The sequence below is a fragment of the Bison bison genome, unplaced genomic scaffold (assembly GCF_000754665.1).
Source record: "Bison bison bison isolate TAMUID 2011002044 unplaced genomic scaffold, Bison_UMD1.0 scf7180017864249, whole genome shotgun sequence".
NCBI classification, from domain to species: Eukaryota; Metazoa; Chordata; class Mammalia; order Artiodactyla; family Bovidae; genus Bison; species Bison bison.
In genome coordinates, this window is record NW_011494821.1 from 2,483,523 (window position 1) to 2,499,326 (window position 15,804).

At 50.2% G+C, this 15,804-nt stretch overlaps 2 protein-coding genes across 5 annotated transcripts in view; one reads left to right on the forward strand and one right to left on the reverse strand.

The window, feature by feature from the left end:
* The window catches only part of ANKFY1 (ankyrin repeat and FYVE domain containing 1), a 69,717-nt gene extending 64,710 nt beyond the window's left edge, over positions 1-5,007 (forward strand). For all 3 annotated transcript variants that reach the window (XM_010847460.1, XM_010847461.1, XM_010847462.1), the window contains 2 exons: positions 192-282; positions 809-5,007. In XM_010847460.1, the coding sequence (XP_010845762.1) occupies positions 192-282; positions 809-941 (224 nt within the window). In that variant the 3' untranslated portion in view covers positions 942-5,007. The remainder of the gene's footprint in view (positions 1-191; positions 283-808) is intronic.
* A 3,750-nt stretch (positions 5,008-8,757) lies between these two features.
* LOC104994006 (neuferricin) lies at positions 8,758-15,543 on the reverse strand. 2 transcript variants are annotated; one of them, XM_010847464.1, is made up of 4 exons: positions 15,219-15,543; positions 11,411-11,551; positions 10,170-10,356; positions 8,758-9,668 (listed from the first exon to the last, which is right to left on the reverse strand). In XM_010847464.1, exons 2-4 carry the CDS (start codon positions 11,463-11,465, stop codon positions 9,455-9,457), a joined length of 456 nt encoding a protein of 151 aa, XP_010845766.1. In that variant the 5' UTR covers positions 11,466-11,551; positions 15,219-15,543; the 3' UTR covers positions 8,758-9,454. The 2 variants fall into 2 exon arrangements, with proteins under 2 accessions (XP_010845766.1, XP_010845765.1); XM_010847463.1 differs by having other exon boundaries at positions 14,949-15,543.
* Positions 15,544-15,804: the final 261 nt, after the last annotated feature.

The window sequence follows — 15,804 nt, forward strand, 5'->3', positions numbered from 1 at the left end:
TGTCTCCCGCATTGGCAGGGGGGCTCTTTACCACTTGCATCACCTGGGAAGCCGTTTTTGCCCTCTTGTCCCTCACATCCCTCTGCCATGTGTTCCTTTGTTTCCTGGTCCAGTTCCCTTCTCCCCCTGCTCCCTGGTTTGGCCGGGCACAGTCAGTATCTGACAGGAACTGGTCTTGTGCTGTGTTACAGATATGCTGTCCAAGGAGCCTCCGTGGTGCGATGGCTCCAACTGCTACGAGTGCACTGCCAAGTTCGGAGTCACAACGCGCAAACATCACTGGTAAGACCCGCCCCCAGTCACCCACCAGAGGAGTAAGAAGGCTTCTGCGGATTGCTTCTGCCTTTCCCCACGAGAAACCATGAACCTGCCAGGGCCTGGGACTCTCCTGGGAAAAACCTGACCACGGGACCCTGCCCACGTCTAGAGACATAGGGAGGCCAGCAGACACTCAGACGGGTGGCTTTCCTGTGGAATGCTGGGGTCCAGTGTCCTAGGCAGCCTGTCAGGCCTCGCGTCATCTTCCCCAAGTGTGAGAGTTCCCTAGCTCTTGCTGAGCCTGTCTTGAGCCTTAAAGCAAGAGGCTTTTTCCGGATCACTTAACTTAATTACCGGCCAGAATTTTGTTACCATGGACTGTCAGTTATACAGGCCTCGGTGTGAGTGAGCCGGCAAGGGGCAGAGCTGACTGCAGAGTACCAGGACGGGCTCGCGTGTCTGCTGCAGGGGCTGCTGTGACAGTGCTCACGTGCCCAGCCGCAGTCTACTCTCAAGAAACCCCTCACACCTCTTTTCTTTGCCTCCACAGTCGTCACTGCGGACGTCTTCTTTGCCATAAATGCTCGACCAAGGAGATTCCTATTATAAAGTTTGACCTGAACAAGCCTGTGCGAGTTTGCAACATTTGCTTTGATGTCCTGACTTTGGGGGGAGTCTCTTAGTGAGCCCCCAGGAAGGTCCAGGCCACATCCTCAGTCGCTCCCCAGCAGCTGCTCTGCTCACCAGCCTGACCCCACCCAGAGCAGGAGCTGGCCGTCGTCTTCCCGCGGCAAGAGACTGGAACAGTTGTGGACCAGGGGGGTAGATCCCATTTCAGATGATGCTGTATGATTGTCAGTGTGTCAGACCATGATCGAGGTCACTAGGTGTCTCACTAGTCGGACCAGGCCTTTTAGCCTAAGTGGTAAATACGATAGGAATTAGACCCCATTCTGCTAGCAATGTACAAGGACACTTGAAACCCATGTTCTCTTCCAGTAGCTTAGTGTCCATCTCAGAGCATTCATGATGTCTCCTGCCTGGGCGGACTTCCCAGTCTGAGCCTGACCGTAGGAAGCCGGTGTCTGGCTGCCCAGCGAGAGCTGGCTCTCCTTTGGGGTGAGTGGCTGTGGACTTCTCTGCACAGTGTTTCCGTAAAGGTAAATAGGATCCTCTTGGCCTGAAGTCTCTCACTCTTTTTTTTGTTTTTTGGAAAAGCTAAGCTGTATTTTTAGTGAACTACCCCTTTAAAAAAGGTGAAATCTTTCTAAACAGGGTTCAAAGATGAGAGCTGAAAAATTGTGGCCTTAACAACTGAAAGCTTTACCGGTATTCATACTACTGGGGTGTCCAACTGCACTCTGGCAGCTTGACACCTCCTAGCAGCCGTCTTGTTCTCTCCTCTTGCCATGTCCTGTCTGTGGAGTCCTCAGTTACCTGCCGCTAGGCAGTGGTAGAGAAAATGCACTTTTCTTGTGCTGCACTTTTTATATAGCTGCATTACTGGTGATTCCAATCTAAAAATCCATATTCAAAAATACCCTCACATATCTGTGCATCAGTGATTCTACCAGTCAGCTTTGACTGGACCTCAGCTCACACTAAGTCTTAAACGGAAAACTCCCTCGGAGTGTCCTTTGGAGCAAGAGAGTCACACGGGGCCAAGTGAGGAGAGGGAATCTGCAGCCTCAGACCAGCAGGTCCCATCTCCTTGACATGAGTGTTTCTTGCTAAAAACCTTCCCAGTTACTCTGTGAGCACCCCAGAGAGGGTGCCTGGGTCCCAGCTCTGCGTAGGTTCTTGATCTGCCCTGTGAGAGCCACCAGCCAAAGGCCCTGGCCAAACATGTGTGACCCCGTTTTGGAAGGCTCATGTGCTGATAAAGCCCCCGGAACCTGTCAGGCCTTAGTCGCTGCTAGTACATATATATTAACCCTGAGGTGTTAAACTTCTTTTCTCTTATGAAGGTTTGGCCAGTTTTTTAAAAATGCACATTTAGAGAGAAACTTATACCACTGCTTTGAAAAAAAAAAAAACACTCTGAGATGAACAATATGTGTTGTACAGCTATACTCAGAGATTAACAATCTCAATCATATATACTGTTTTTTTCAGACATTTAGTAACCACTACATTTTTTTTTTTTGCATTAATGAAGTGTGCATATATGTGTAAAAGGGACTAAATATTTTTTTGCAGCAGTCTGTTTTTTTTGTTTGAATAGTGGGTATGTCCTCCATGTCACTGTAGAATTTATACATCCTGTTGCCTAAATATGTGTGTAAAATGAGCTGATAAACCAGAGTGCTACTTTTTTTTAATATTTCTGTGATTTATAAGATATATATGCTTTCTATGTTAATATGAGCTTGTGCAGTGTTTCAAAGAAAAAAATTAATTACAAGAGTTCCCTATCCCCCAAAGTCTCTGACCTATTTCATACTGAATTTTTCTAGAAAAACAACTGGTCTTGACAAACACCTGACCATGTGGAGCATGTGTTCAGTTTCCATTTTCTGTTGCTTGAACAGGGCCTGAGTAAGTAGGCCTTAGTCGGGTGGTTTGATTCTGTCACTGGAAAGTAAGGCAATTATGCTTCAGTTATGAATCGAGGTGTTCGGTACTTTTATCCTGTTCTTTCACCATCCGTGGTGGAGAGAGGAGGATGGAAATTCAGTGAGGGATGAGGCTGGTTGTCCTGCCCCTGTCATAATATACCAATCTTAGTAACAATCCTGCCTCTAACTGCACTCTAAAAAAAATCTTATAATCATGTCTGAAGTTGTCAAGCTTGTTTACCTTCACAGAGTCTAGGGACAGTGATGGTACTTAGCCTCCACGGGTTGGGGGGAACGTTCTGTGAGCTCTGTTCAGAGTGCATTCTTGTAGATCTAGAAGAAGCACCTTTCCATAGTCTTAGGCTCTCCCTGGCTCTCCCGATGGGCTGGCAGGCCACACTCTCAGTTCCTCGCGTGGTGGCTGCTCTAGGGGGACTCAACATGCTCTTGGTCCTCTTTGTGTTCTCCAAGCCATCGAACATGACTCTAGAACAAACTGCCTGGCTGTTCTTGTCACAATTTAATCCATAGCTTAAAGCTCAGTTTTATTCATTCAGAAAGTTGCCAGTTGTGGGTGAGTAGAGCAGGAAGACTAAACTTGATTGAAATATAATTTGCTTCATCAGTCAACATTGTTAACTCTAAGTTAGCTTTTTAACTGCCGCTTGCTCATCACATCTGAGAGACAGTGTATTCTTACATCATTTTTTTTTTAAAGATGAAGGTACAAACTGTGTCTATGTTTAAACAGAGTGGCTAAAACTAACTTGCTATTATCCTCGAATACAGGAAACTTCCCACAAACTTAAGTGCCTGCGTTTAGGACTTCTTAATTTCCAGTTCTTTTTAGTGGTGTCTCACTGAATGACATGTTAGAATGTGTGTTCTGTCTGGAGTTTGTTGCCAGTGTGTTGTCAACCCCAGTTACCGATTCAGTTGAGGCCGGATTAGATTGCCCAGTTCACCTGCCTCTCTCTCTCCAGGAGTGGGGGTCCACATGACCGCTGGCCCTCTACCTCAGAGCCCTGAGTTGTTTGTGACCACCCTTGTCAGCATCCTCACCGCTCCCCCCGAATGGGCTCCTCGCGTGGAGCTCAATGTGCTGGTGGGTTCACTGCCACTCCTGGTTCATGTCTCCCACCTGTCGTATTACACGGGTTGTGCTCATCTTATCCATAAGCAGGAAGTGGACGAAAAGCCTTGGGACAGGGGAGAGCCTTGATCTCCATCTCGGTTTTGATTTATTTTTAATCTGGAGGAGAAAACCTGATTGAGCTATGTAATGATTAGATCTGAAAGGCAAACTCACTCTGCATGTGACAGCAGCATGAGCAAGTAGGTGGGATGCTTCCGTGACAGCCCCGCCTGGAGCTCGCAGGTTGAAGCTATGAGGGAGCTCGTGAGACAAGCCTGTTTCTGGGACCTGGGCTTGCTCCCCTCAGGACCAGCCCCAGGAGAAGTGGGCACGGAACTGGCAAGCCCAGCCCCTTCGAATCTGAGCACCAAAGCTCCCCACGCCCAGCCAGGGAGAGGAAGAAGCCGAGGGCAAACAATTTCCTAAAGGGGTTTGGAAGCCACGTTCTCATTTTGTGGAAGTAATTCAGTGAAGAGCTGACTTATTTGACTAAAACACTTACTAAATTTCCAGAAGTTATCATAGATGCCTTAAGGACTTTCTTTGAAAGATCATTCATTATACAGTTACTTTTTTGTGTGGCATAAACAATATACTAACTTCTTAAAACAGACAGTGTTGGTGTTCTGTAGCTAGGGAGTCTTGAGTTGGCAGCCTGCTCAACTTAATGACTTAACATTGTTTTTTGGGCAGATGCGTGGAGTTGGCTGTTACCACGACATACATCCCTGTGTGCTCTACCAAGGGGGAGGCCTGGGCAGAAACCGCAGGCACATGTTTAGGTTGGTCACTTTGGCTTCCAAGCCATTCCAGGTGGTGGTCAGTGTGGGGCGAGGGCATCAGGAGGACCATGGCGCTTATCAGCATTGTTTCTTTGGAGTTCGTGTAATGGAATGTATTTTTCAAATATTGATATTTGCATTTTCTGTAACAAGTCCTTATAAATAAAATGAGGTAAAATTGTGCATTTAAAGTGGAAACCTTAATAACATTTGTAGTTCCTTTTAACGCAAAAAGTACCAACAAGAATTAAAAACAAATACACAAATTTTTTTTAAACTTCTGACATGTGAATACATTTCTTTAACAACTACCCTCCAGGAAAGTTTGAATTTCCAACACTTTTTTCAGAAACACATTGTTGATAGCAGTGAAAAAATAGCTGTTGTGGGCATAACCACCAGCTGCCTGGATGTACTGTGCTCTTGGCCCAGCTTCAGCTCACGGTGACACCCGTGACCACAGCTGCTCCGGCTCAGCCCCCTGACCCCACTGCAGCTCTTGCGCAGACCCTGGAAATTCCCTGACTCCATTATTTAGGAGCGACTCAAGAAGATCCATGGTGAGGTTTCTGCTGGCTGTGGTCTGAAGAAAGGACTGTTACTGTGGGTTTCAGAGAAAACTAAGGCAAGAATCGGGGTTTGCAAGTTAAAGTCTAGTGATCCATTCCCCACCCCCACCATGCAGTCGCACAAATCCAGTAGCTCACGTGGCCCTCACGCTTCTTGAGCTAGTGTTTTCCTTTCCTTTACCCGTCCTCCATTTTGCTCATCCCTTGTTCAGGCCAGATGTAGTGACTGATAAATCTTTTCTGGTGGCTTTTCTCATAATTAATAGGCACTGTTAGGGGCTTTCGTGAAACAATCCCAAGTAATCCTAATAGCCATCCTTGAGGAGAATTGGTCATATTATGTCAGTAAATACTGAGTGAGTACAAAACAGGCAAGTCGCATGATTTCTGTCCCTCAATTTTCATGTCTGTAAAATAGAAGTGACCGTGGTTCTTCCTGGCTCACAGGGTTGCCCTGGGGAAGGTGATCCGTGATGAGTGCTGCGCCCTCCCTCCTGGGCAGGTACACAAATCGGTGTGCACGGTGAGTGATGCGCCCTCCCTCCTGGGCAGGCACACGAATCGTGGTGTGCACAGCGAGGTCCTCCTGGGTGCAGGCCGGGGGAGTCATGTCTGCTGCCTGTTTGAAGGAGTCGGGGGGCCCAGGTAGTAGAAGTGCTTTTGAGGGTGGAAATCAGATTAGTCCATACATGGCTGGGACGGCTCTCGTTTTGTTCCTTTTCTCAGTTTGTTTTTGGAAAGATATAAACAACTCTGGACCTGGCCCCCAGGCTGTCCCCACGTTCCTCCCCCAGGAGCGGCCTCTGGCTGCTCTAGCCAGGATTTCATTCCCCCACACTGTGAGCTCCCAGCCTGAACCCCAGGGGACACAGGTGCTTGGTAAATACTGAATAACTCAGGAGAGCAGTGGCAATGACACCAGTCCTCCATTAACCTGGGGCTGAGTCACCAGGATGCCTCAGGCACTGTGCTCAAGGGGTGTGTGGAACTTGGAACAAGGTCCTCACTCAAGTTCACCTCCTATTGTTTGTCCTGTTCCAGGAGGGCAGACACACCAAACGGTGGACACAGGACCATGGCACTGAATCAAGACAAGAACCTTGAGTTCCAGGCTCAGCTTCATTGCTGTGTGCCTTTATTCAGTGCTTCAGGCCGTGCTTGCCTCACCTGCCAGAGTGAGTAGCACACTTCCCGTCTGCTAGGTACAGTAGCCGTGGGCCTACACAGCCGAGTAATGTTCAGTCCCCATCTCAAAAGACGGTCTGCGGTCCAGCGCGAGAGGCTGGCAGGAAGTTCATAGTTACAGGGCACTGTGACAGTCGTTACTTTAGAAGTGAACGCAGAATTATTTTCCTAGAGGAAAGCGCATCTAAATCCACTGTTGGGTTGACCGTTAGCGAGGCCTCTCAGTTGACTGAGTTACCACAAAACAAGAGCTAGACAAACTGAGCACAAGAGGTGTCATTCCGGGCAGAAGGGACAGCTTGGGTGAAGGCGCTGCACGCATAAAGCAGCAAGGTGAAGGCTGGAGGGCTCAGCACGCGGGAGGTGGTGGGAGAGAGAATGGAGGCTGAGAGGAGACGGACCACAGGAGGGCCTCCTGTGCTGCTGAAGGGTTAGCACATCTCTACAGATGCCGGAGCCATGGAAGAGGTTTAGTTGGAGAATAATGCCCTGATCAGCAGGAGAGGACTTAGCAGGAGGGGGCTGCGGGGTTGTAGCTGGAGGGAGTCCAGTTACAGCGCGTGAGAAAGGAAGGCCTCAGCAAGAGGAATGCTGGGAACAGGTAAGGGGGTGGGACTGCCAGGACCTGGAGGCTGGTTGGGAGGAGTCCTTGGTGTGACAGGGCTGCTTTAAGATGGCCATGGTGGGACCAGCCAAGGGAATCAGAAGAATCTCGAGGAAGAAGATGAAGATTGGATGCCAGGACTGTGGAGTCTGCGGTGCCTGCAGAAATAACCAGAAGGCTGCCCGAACTAGATGACAGCTGAAGGAAAGAAGCTGGAGGGAAGGGTGTGTGGAGGACAGGAGGCTGAGAAGGAATGCTGGAGGGAGATAAGGGAAATGAGGAAAAAGCCAAGGGGCGCTTGCATGAAGGCCCTCAAATGTGACAGGCCCAGGTAGGTAATCATTGAATGTGGAATGGCTTTGCCAGCACAGAGTTGAGCCTGCTGCTGAGCAGAGGAGGGCAGAAGCCAGGCGACTGTGTTACACAGCAAATGGGGGCTGAGCAGCAGAGACAGTGAGCATGTGCAGCGTTTTCAAGCTTTGTTGGGATGGGCGGTGGGAACGGTGGCCCTCGAGAGGAAGGGGATATATGTATGCATATGGATGATTCACTTCGTCGTCAGCAGAAACTAACATCATAAAGCAATTTTACTCCTAAAATTAATATAAAATCTTTGCTGGGACAGGAGGTAGGTAGATAGGTATTTGAGAGGAAATCTGGCAGGAATCTGGCAGGAATCTGGCGTGAGGGGAGGGAAGTGCGCTGTTGAATGCAGACTTGAGGGAGGGAGGCAGGAAGAGGTGAGAGGCCCCAAAGGGCAGGTGAGGAAGATCCTGGGGGCAAAGGGAGCTCAGAGCAGGGCCCAGGGGTCAAGAGCAGCTGCGGCCATAGGGCAGCAAGCCATTCTGATTAAGGGGAGGCGGCCTGTTTTCTTGGCAGGGGACCTGGAGAGCTATTAAGTGAGATGAATGATAAAGGAGAGGAGACAGAGAAAGGAAGGATAGAGAATGTTTAGGTCAACAGCTGAGGGGATTGGGAGGTGCTGAGGTGAAGGTGCAGATGGGGAGACTGTGGACCTGGATTCATGCCAGGTTCGTTTCCTTATCTGTAAAGTAGGAACACTCCTTGCCCCGGCTGCTTAACTTGAATCCAGGAGGTAATGCATGAACTGGGCCCAGTGTGGGAGATTGCAGATGACCCTGGACACTCCACCCACTGTCCAGGCTGTTGGTACTGGCTTTTGCAGCCTTTCCCAGGCTTGGATGCTGTGCTTCCCACTGTCTGTTAGGGCTGTGAAACCACCTTTGGCTCAAAATGCAGACTTCTCCCTTTGAAAGCACACCATCCCAAATGGCAACCCACTCCAGCATTCTTGCCTGGAAAATCCCATGGACAAGGGAGTTTGATGAGCTACAGCCATGAGGCTCAGAGAGTCAGTCACGACTGAGCACATGTACATATAGATGTACGTCCCTAATTTGAAGTGTTCAAGAAAGAAATTATATCCTTGCTTTAGACAGTTGCTTTGCAGCTTCCCTGGTGGTCCAGCAGTTAAGAATCCACGTTTCAATGCAGGGAACACGAATTTGATCCCTGGACAGAGAACTAAGATCCCACATGCCCTGGAGAACTGAGCCCGTGCACCACAACTAGAGTGCCCACACGCTGCAACAAAGACCCAGTGCAGCCAATGTTTTAAAAAAATTAACACAAAGGACTACATAAATTGTTGCTCTGTTCAGAGAGATCTGGATTTGCTGCATCTACACAAGCAAAAGCTTTTCCATTTCCAGAATCAGCCTGTCCTGGTTCACCTCTATACGGGTCCAGCTCAGATTAACTCAGTGTGGCTTTTGGTTGTCAATGCAAGTTTGCCTTTGGGCACAGGTCTTACATCTAAGAATGGTTGTAAAAGGGCTCACAATAGCACGTGGGGAACAGGAACAGGGCTGTGTTAGCACTGTTCATTCATCTGGCCTTTCTGGATGTGTCTGCTTGTTTCTGGATGGTGAAGGAGTATCAGAGCCCCTGATCCCTGACCAGGGTGGGCACTACAAGCAGGGCCAGGCCAGCGGCTGATCCGGCACCCCAGCAGTCCCTGGGAAAGAAGCTGTTGGAGCGGAGTCCTTTTGTGTGTTGGTCCAGTGAGTTTCGAGTTGGTCATATTTGTGCCCATTAATGTCTGCCAACTCCAGAGGAGGAGGAGACCCGAGGAACAGTGCCAACAACAGACTGACCAGTACCAGGCAGGCCACGTGCTGGCCTAAGTCACCAGACAGTGAGCCCGCGGGGAGGGGCATGAGTCCCGTCTGCAGAGTGTGGCCCAGTCCTTCCAGACCCTCTTGTTCACGTAGGAGCCATCCTCCAGCTTGTTAGGGCTCTCGGCAGGGTTCCCTGGGGGTTACGGACACACAGGGTGCAGCTTAGAGGGGGACAGAGCATGTGATGGCGAGGGGTGGGCAGCCTGGGTACTCCCCCAAGTTGGGGTGGTCCAGGTCCCCACGATTTCTGTGCGTAGGGTTTTCCGGCGACTGGTCACTCGGAGGGCCAGTTGTTCTCACACACACACAATGGGGCTTGACACCTGGCTTAAACAGCTTCCTGGGAACGCCGATCCAGTCTCTGCTCACACCTCCACTAAGGAAAGAAGGAAAGAGGGCTTCTTAGAAGCACTAACTCCTGAGTGTCTCTGGAGAGGGGAGGGAGGAGGCAGTGAGCCAGGCCTTGTGCAAAGTGGATACCATCCCACTTCCCATCTTGGTGCTTTCCCAAGGTGACGGTCTGCAGTGTTCACCTGAACTCTCATGCTCTCCCACCCCCCCACCCTGGCTTCCTCCAGCTTCCCTCCCGAGGGCAGCGTCCTCCTTTCTCTGCGCTCCCCCTGGCCCCAGCCATCTGCCTTCCCAGGAGGCAGCCCCACTTTCCTGCTTGGTTGACAACCCCAGTGAAAGGCTCCCCCGCCCTCACTGGCCTGGGAGCATCTCAGAAGCCCTGTCTGGCTTAAGAATCCCAGGGCACATGGGTCTTGACCAAGTTCTCCTGGGTTACTCTCAACTTATGGCCTCAGGGAACAACTCAGATGACCTAGAAGCTGGATCTGGGGGAGAGGTGGGAGGAACAGATGGGAAGCCCATTTACCTCTGTTGGGAACACCAGAACCGGCTACCCCTGATGAAGCTCCACTCAGCGTTGCACGGTGGGAACCTCTGCTTCTCTATCAGCTCCTGTCTGTCTGCTTCCAAGCCTTTGGTCATCATGGCTTCTGCCTGGGTCAGTTCTGGGGTGGGGAGCCCATCCTCTCCGTAAAACCTTCCTATCACCCTTCCTGTGGCGGCAGGAAAGCTGACGTCAGCACAGTGGTGGGAGGGGGCGGGACAGAGGCTTCTCCTGCAGAAGCCCCAGGAGAGCTTGAGTCCCCAGGAGAGCTCTGCCCCTGGGGCTCTATGGTGGCTGGCTGGCTGCTGGTGTATCAGGAGCTGGCTGGAAGGACTCGTGGCGCCTTCTGCCCTGACGTCTCTCAGTGTCTTACACCACTCCGGATAGAAGCCTCCCTGTTCTGGGTGTAGAGACCTCCAGGACAGAAAACATAAAATCTTCCCCCATTCCAGACATCAGTTCCCTGGGAGTGGAACCACCTGTCACTCATTTTTCAATGTTTCACAGTACTTGAGGTGAGCAGGTGTTCCATAAATGCTTGATGAATGAATTGCTTATTGAGTAACAGTTTTGTGGCTAAGTTCTTCCCCACATTGAATTATTTTGTCTTATGTAACATAAATAAGTCATCCATCGAGCATTCACTCAGTATCAGGAGCTTTGCTGGCACTTTACCAGTGTTTTGTAATCCTCATACACGGCTATGAGAGAGAAATCAGTGCCCCATGGTCCTGCGAGACGGACTGGGAGATGAAGTAGCTGGGGAGTCTCTGAAGCTAGTAAGTAGGTCTGACCCCGAGCTCATGCTCTCCCCTGTCCATCATTCTTTTCTGGCTCAGTCCTTCAGTAGACACACTGCATGGACTGGTTTTAGTTTAAAATCCTGTCAGAATTTGTAAGGTCTAAGCAATGGCAGCAAGAGCAGCTTCAGGAGGCCAGAGCCAAGAAGGTACCAGTTCTTAGGTGCAGGGACTTTTACCTCCAAGTCCTAAAGTATAGGTGGCCTTTACTAGCAGCCCGTCATATGGCAAGAGAAGCAGCAGAAAGCACTTCTAGAAGGTTTACCCGGAGACTTCCCTGGTGGTCTGGTGGCTAAGACTCTGAGCGCCCAATGCAGGGGGCATGGGTATGATCCCTGGTCAGGGAACTAAGATCTCACATGCAGTGTGGCAAATTCAAGACAACTAAATGAAATCTATGGAAATGACCTGCAGAATACCTACCAATGAATTTGTAGTTCTTCTCATAGAATGAAAGCCAGTTTTGGAGTGTCAGCATCTCAGAAAATGACAGGTCGGATACATCATCTACAAGGCCTGCTTCAGAGTAGTCCCCGGTCACAAACGCTCTGGATGCATCTCGGCCTGCGGGAGAGAGGTTTCCAGTAGATTCGCTTGTAAATCACCAACACTACACCAACTCAAGAACCTATTTTCTGAGAAATATCTCCTGAAAACCCTCACTGCCCAGCCCTAAGCAAAGCTAATCCCTCCTCCTTGGTGACAGATGGTCCTGGATCCTGGACACATATTCTCGCACGTACCCCATTCTTTCATTGACTTTCAGCAACATCTCACACAGAGGAGTCCCTTGGCTTCCGTGACACTACACTCCTGGTTTTCCTCCTACCCCTCTAGCTCGTTTTCTGCCAGTCTCGGGGATCGATTCTTGTTCACCTCTTCTGCTCCATCCACACCCTCCCCTTGATGATCTCATCCACTCTTGTGGTTTCAAGTAGCACCTCGATACCAAAGGTGCCAAATTTGTATCTTGAGCGCCAGACCTGTATATCCAGTTGTCTGCTCAACATTCCTTAGAGGACTTTCAGACATCTCAAGTTCAAAATGTCCACATCGCATCCCCAGTCCCTGGAAACCTGCCTCCAATCTAATACTCTCTATCTCAGTTAATAACTAGTTGCTCAATCCAGAAGTGCAGTCCTTGACACCTCCTTCATCCCTCACATCCAGTTAGTTCCCAAGTCCTATTGTCTTCCTAAATAGTTCTTGTATCAGACCACCTGGCTCCATCTACCACTAAGCAAGCTCAGGCTGCCGGCATCTCTCATCTAAGCTATTAGAGTAAACCCCAGAAGGTCTCCCTGTGTTTATTTCTGTCCTCCACTAATCTATTTTCTGTATAACACTTAGACTGATATTTTAAACAAATTGATCATCATTCTCTGATCCCTGGTCTTGAAAGATGCCACATGCCACAGAGCAACTAAGCCCATGCACTACAACTACTGAGCCTAAGCTCTAGAGCCCAAGAGCTACAACTCCTGAAGCCCATGTGCCCTAGAGCCTGTGGCCTGCAACGAGAAGCCTCCTCAATGAGAAGCCCCCTCAATGAGAAGCCCGTGCACCACCATGAAGGGTTGTCCCTGCTTGCCACAACTAGAGAAAGCCTGCACGCGGCAATGAAGACCCAGCACAACCAAAAAATATAAATTAAGTTAAACATGAATTACCATATGACTCAGCAATTCCCCTCCTAGGTATACACACACGAGAACTGAAAACACACGTCCACAACAAAACTGTTCGTAACAGCATTATTCATAATAAGCAAAAGGTGGAAAGAACCTAAATATCCAAGAAATAATCAACAGATCAGCAAAATCTACGCAACAGAATATTATTTGGCCATAAAAAGGGATAGAGTACTGATACTCGCCAACATATCATGAATGAACCTTGAAAACATTATGCCAAGTGAATGAAGCCGGACACAAAGGGTGACAAGTGTGACTCATGAACATGAAATGCCAGAAGAGGCAAATCCTTTGCGACAGCAAGTAGATACTGATTGCCAGGGGCCAGGTAGTCAGAGGGGATGGAGAATGACTCCTAACAAAAATGGGGTTTCTTTGGGGAGGTGATAAAATGCCCTGGCCTAAGACAGTGGTGATACTTACCCAGCTCCCCATGTTGTGTGTGCTTAGTTGCTCAGTCCTGTCCGACTCTTTGTGACTCCATGGACTGTAGCCCACCAGGCTTCTCTGTCCATGGGATTCTCCAGGCAAGAATACTAGAGTGGGTTGCCATGCCCTCCTCCAGGGAATCTTCCCAACCGAGGGATCGAACCCAGGTCTCCCACATTGCAGGCAGATTCTTTACTGTCTGAACCACCAGGGAAGCCCAAGAATACTGGAGTTGGTAGCCTATCCCTTCTCCAGGGATCTTGCTGACCCAGGACTCGAACTGGGGTCTCCTGCATTGCAGGTCGATTCTTTACCAGCTCAGCTACCAGGAAAGCCCAACTTCCCATATTAAAAACCACTAAATTCTACTGTCTAAAAGGGTGGATTTTATACCATCTGAATATCTTCATAAAAATACTAAGCGAATGAATAAGTGGATGTATCTGCTTCCCTACTCGAGTGTGTAGGGGGCTGGGGACAAGGCGAGCTACATGGCGGTGGCTAATAAATGGATGGTAAGTAACATGGGACACAAATGAACTCACTCTACAGGAGAGCACACCACAAAAGAAAGATCACCCCAGAAAGGGGGAGGCTTTTGCTCACACATGCATACAGCCACGACAGCTGCATCAGGGAGTGGCAGGAGAGTGCATCCAAAGTGTCCTCACCTGGCAGGTGAATAAAACACTTGATTTCAGTTGCATCTCTGCTTCTCACTCACTGTGCAGCCCTGGGTAAGTCCTTTCCCTCTCTTGGACTGTTTGAGGACCTGTCAGCATCATCAACTGCACGTAATTCCTTCTGTCAGTGCTTCTACTTTTCAAGTTCTCCCTAGAGACAGGGACGTGCCTTGTATTTAAGTGCCAGAGGCAGCTTCCCAACTCCCCAGATATAATGACAAATGGACAATGCTTATTTAATATCAGCTTAGTCAGTGGCTTTAGGCTTGCTCCTCATTTGCTTTTACTTTTAATCTGGGAGGTGGTCATTCCTCTGGGCTGGTAAAGCAACATCTCTAAAAGGGGTGGTCCTAGTCAGGACTTAGTTGTGAGGGCTTTAGGCAAATTACATCCTCCAATCCTCCCCAGCTGTAAAAAAGGGTTAGAATAAGCCTCATTTGACAAATGTTCTTTGTGGCCTGACATATGCCCAACTTTGTTCTAAGTACTGAAGGACTATAAAGATGGCCAGACTCCTTCCCTGTGCTCTAGCCTGATGAACTTTATTATTTATCTGGCTGCACCAGATCTTACTTGCAGCAGGTGGGATTGTAAACCTTCCTTGCAGGTAGCATTCAAACTTTCAGTTTCCTGACCAGGGATCCAACCTGGATCCCACAAAAGTCCCCTGATAAACTTCTTTAAGGAAGACAGATAAAAGCGTTTGTACTAGGAGCAAACCAAATGTACTATTTTTCGGGAAACCTGGGATGGGGGAAAGGAAGTCACTTCTTACTGGGACACACTGAAGAAAGATTGGAATCAGCTGGGGAACCCTGAGGGCAGTGACTCATCTCTGTGCCCTGAGAGCCACAAAGCAGGTCTTGGAAGCTTCTGCAGGCCGGTAAAGAGGAACTGACAGGAGACAAGTGATGTGTTTCTCCAACCTAGTCAGGAGGAGCGGTGGGGAAAGACAGGGAGAATAGAGGCCGTGACAGTTGTCCATAGTCAAAACACACCAGATGGATGATGCAGCTGAGCCCGGCCCCCACGCTGGTCTGACGAAATGTGGGGAGGAAATGAACACACGAATAAATGAATACGTGCATGAATGAAGCGCAGGCGGCTACCCGCCCGCGTCGTAGCAGGAAAAAGCGTGAACCGCCCTGCTAATACCTGCGAAGCCGCTATAGTGGGCCCCGGGCTCGTAGTGCCTCCGGCCAGAGGACACATCGTAGACGCGGCCGAGCAAGGCCAAATAGAGGCCCGGGTCCCCTGGGCGGCCGCGATAGCGGGCCAGCTCCTCGGGTATGAAAAGGCGAAAGTCGGCGCGGGGACTCCACCAGCCCATCAGCCATGCGGCCATCGCCGCCGCCGCCGCCACGGCCACGGCCGGGCCCAGCCAGAGCCCACGCCCGCCGAGCCCCGGCATTTACGCAGCCGTACCCCTCTTGGCTCCTCCGAAGTTGACACCTCTCGGTCCACAGCTAAGATGGCGGAGAACCGGCCGCGACGTCACCAGCGCGACGCGCGCTTTCCCGGGTCCGCATGTCACTAAGGGGACAGTGGGGCACTGGAAGGGAAAGTCTTTGGCGAAAAGTTCACTCCTTGGCTCCAACCTTCCTCGTACTTTTCTAGCATAGCTAGCGACTGTTGAGAGATACTAAGGAAGTGACTGGCGAGAGGATATTCTGGCCTGCAGGTTGTCCGCCCCCAACAAAGATGGTAGCAAAGGAGGCTGCGGGTTACGTATACGTAATGACAGCAGCGCCCTCTTGAAAATCAGGCTGTCCCCGGCTTGCTGTCTTACGACAGCTGGTGGTGTCCGCTTAACGGCGCCTTTACGACAGAAGTCCTCGCTTGTCGGCGAGGAAGCCGGAAGCCGCAGCCGCCGCCGTCGTCCCTTCCCGGTCCCCGCCCGCCGGGTGCCGTCGGAGGTTGACAGGTCGTGGCGGGGAGGCGGCGGCGGCAGCAGAGCCGGGCGCCCAAGACGGAGACCTCATGGGGAACGCTCCGAGTCACAGCAGTGAAG

Coding starts and splice junctions, on each gene's coding strand:
- LOC104994006 (XM_010847463.1), bottom strand. CDS start 15,204: ATGCCGGGGCTCGGCGGGCGTGGGCTCTGGCTGGGCCCGGCCGTGGCC. Junction 11,552..14,948: donor CCACTATAGCGGCTTCGCAG/GTATTAGCAGGG, acceptor TCTCTCCCGCAG/GCCGAGATGCATCCAGAGCG. Junction 9,669..10,169: donor TTCTGGTGTTCCCAACAGAG/GTAAATGGGCTT, acceptor TTCTTTCCTTAG/TGGAGGTGTGAGCAGAGACT.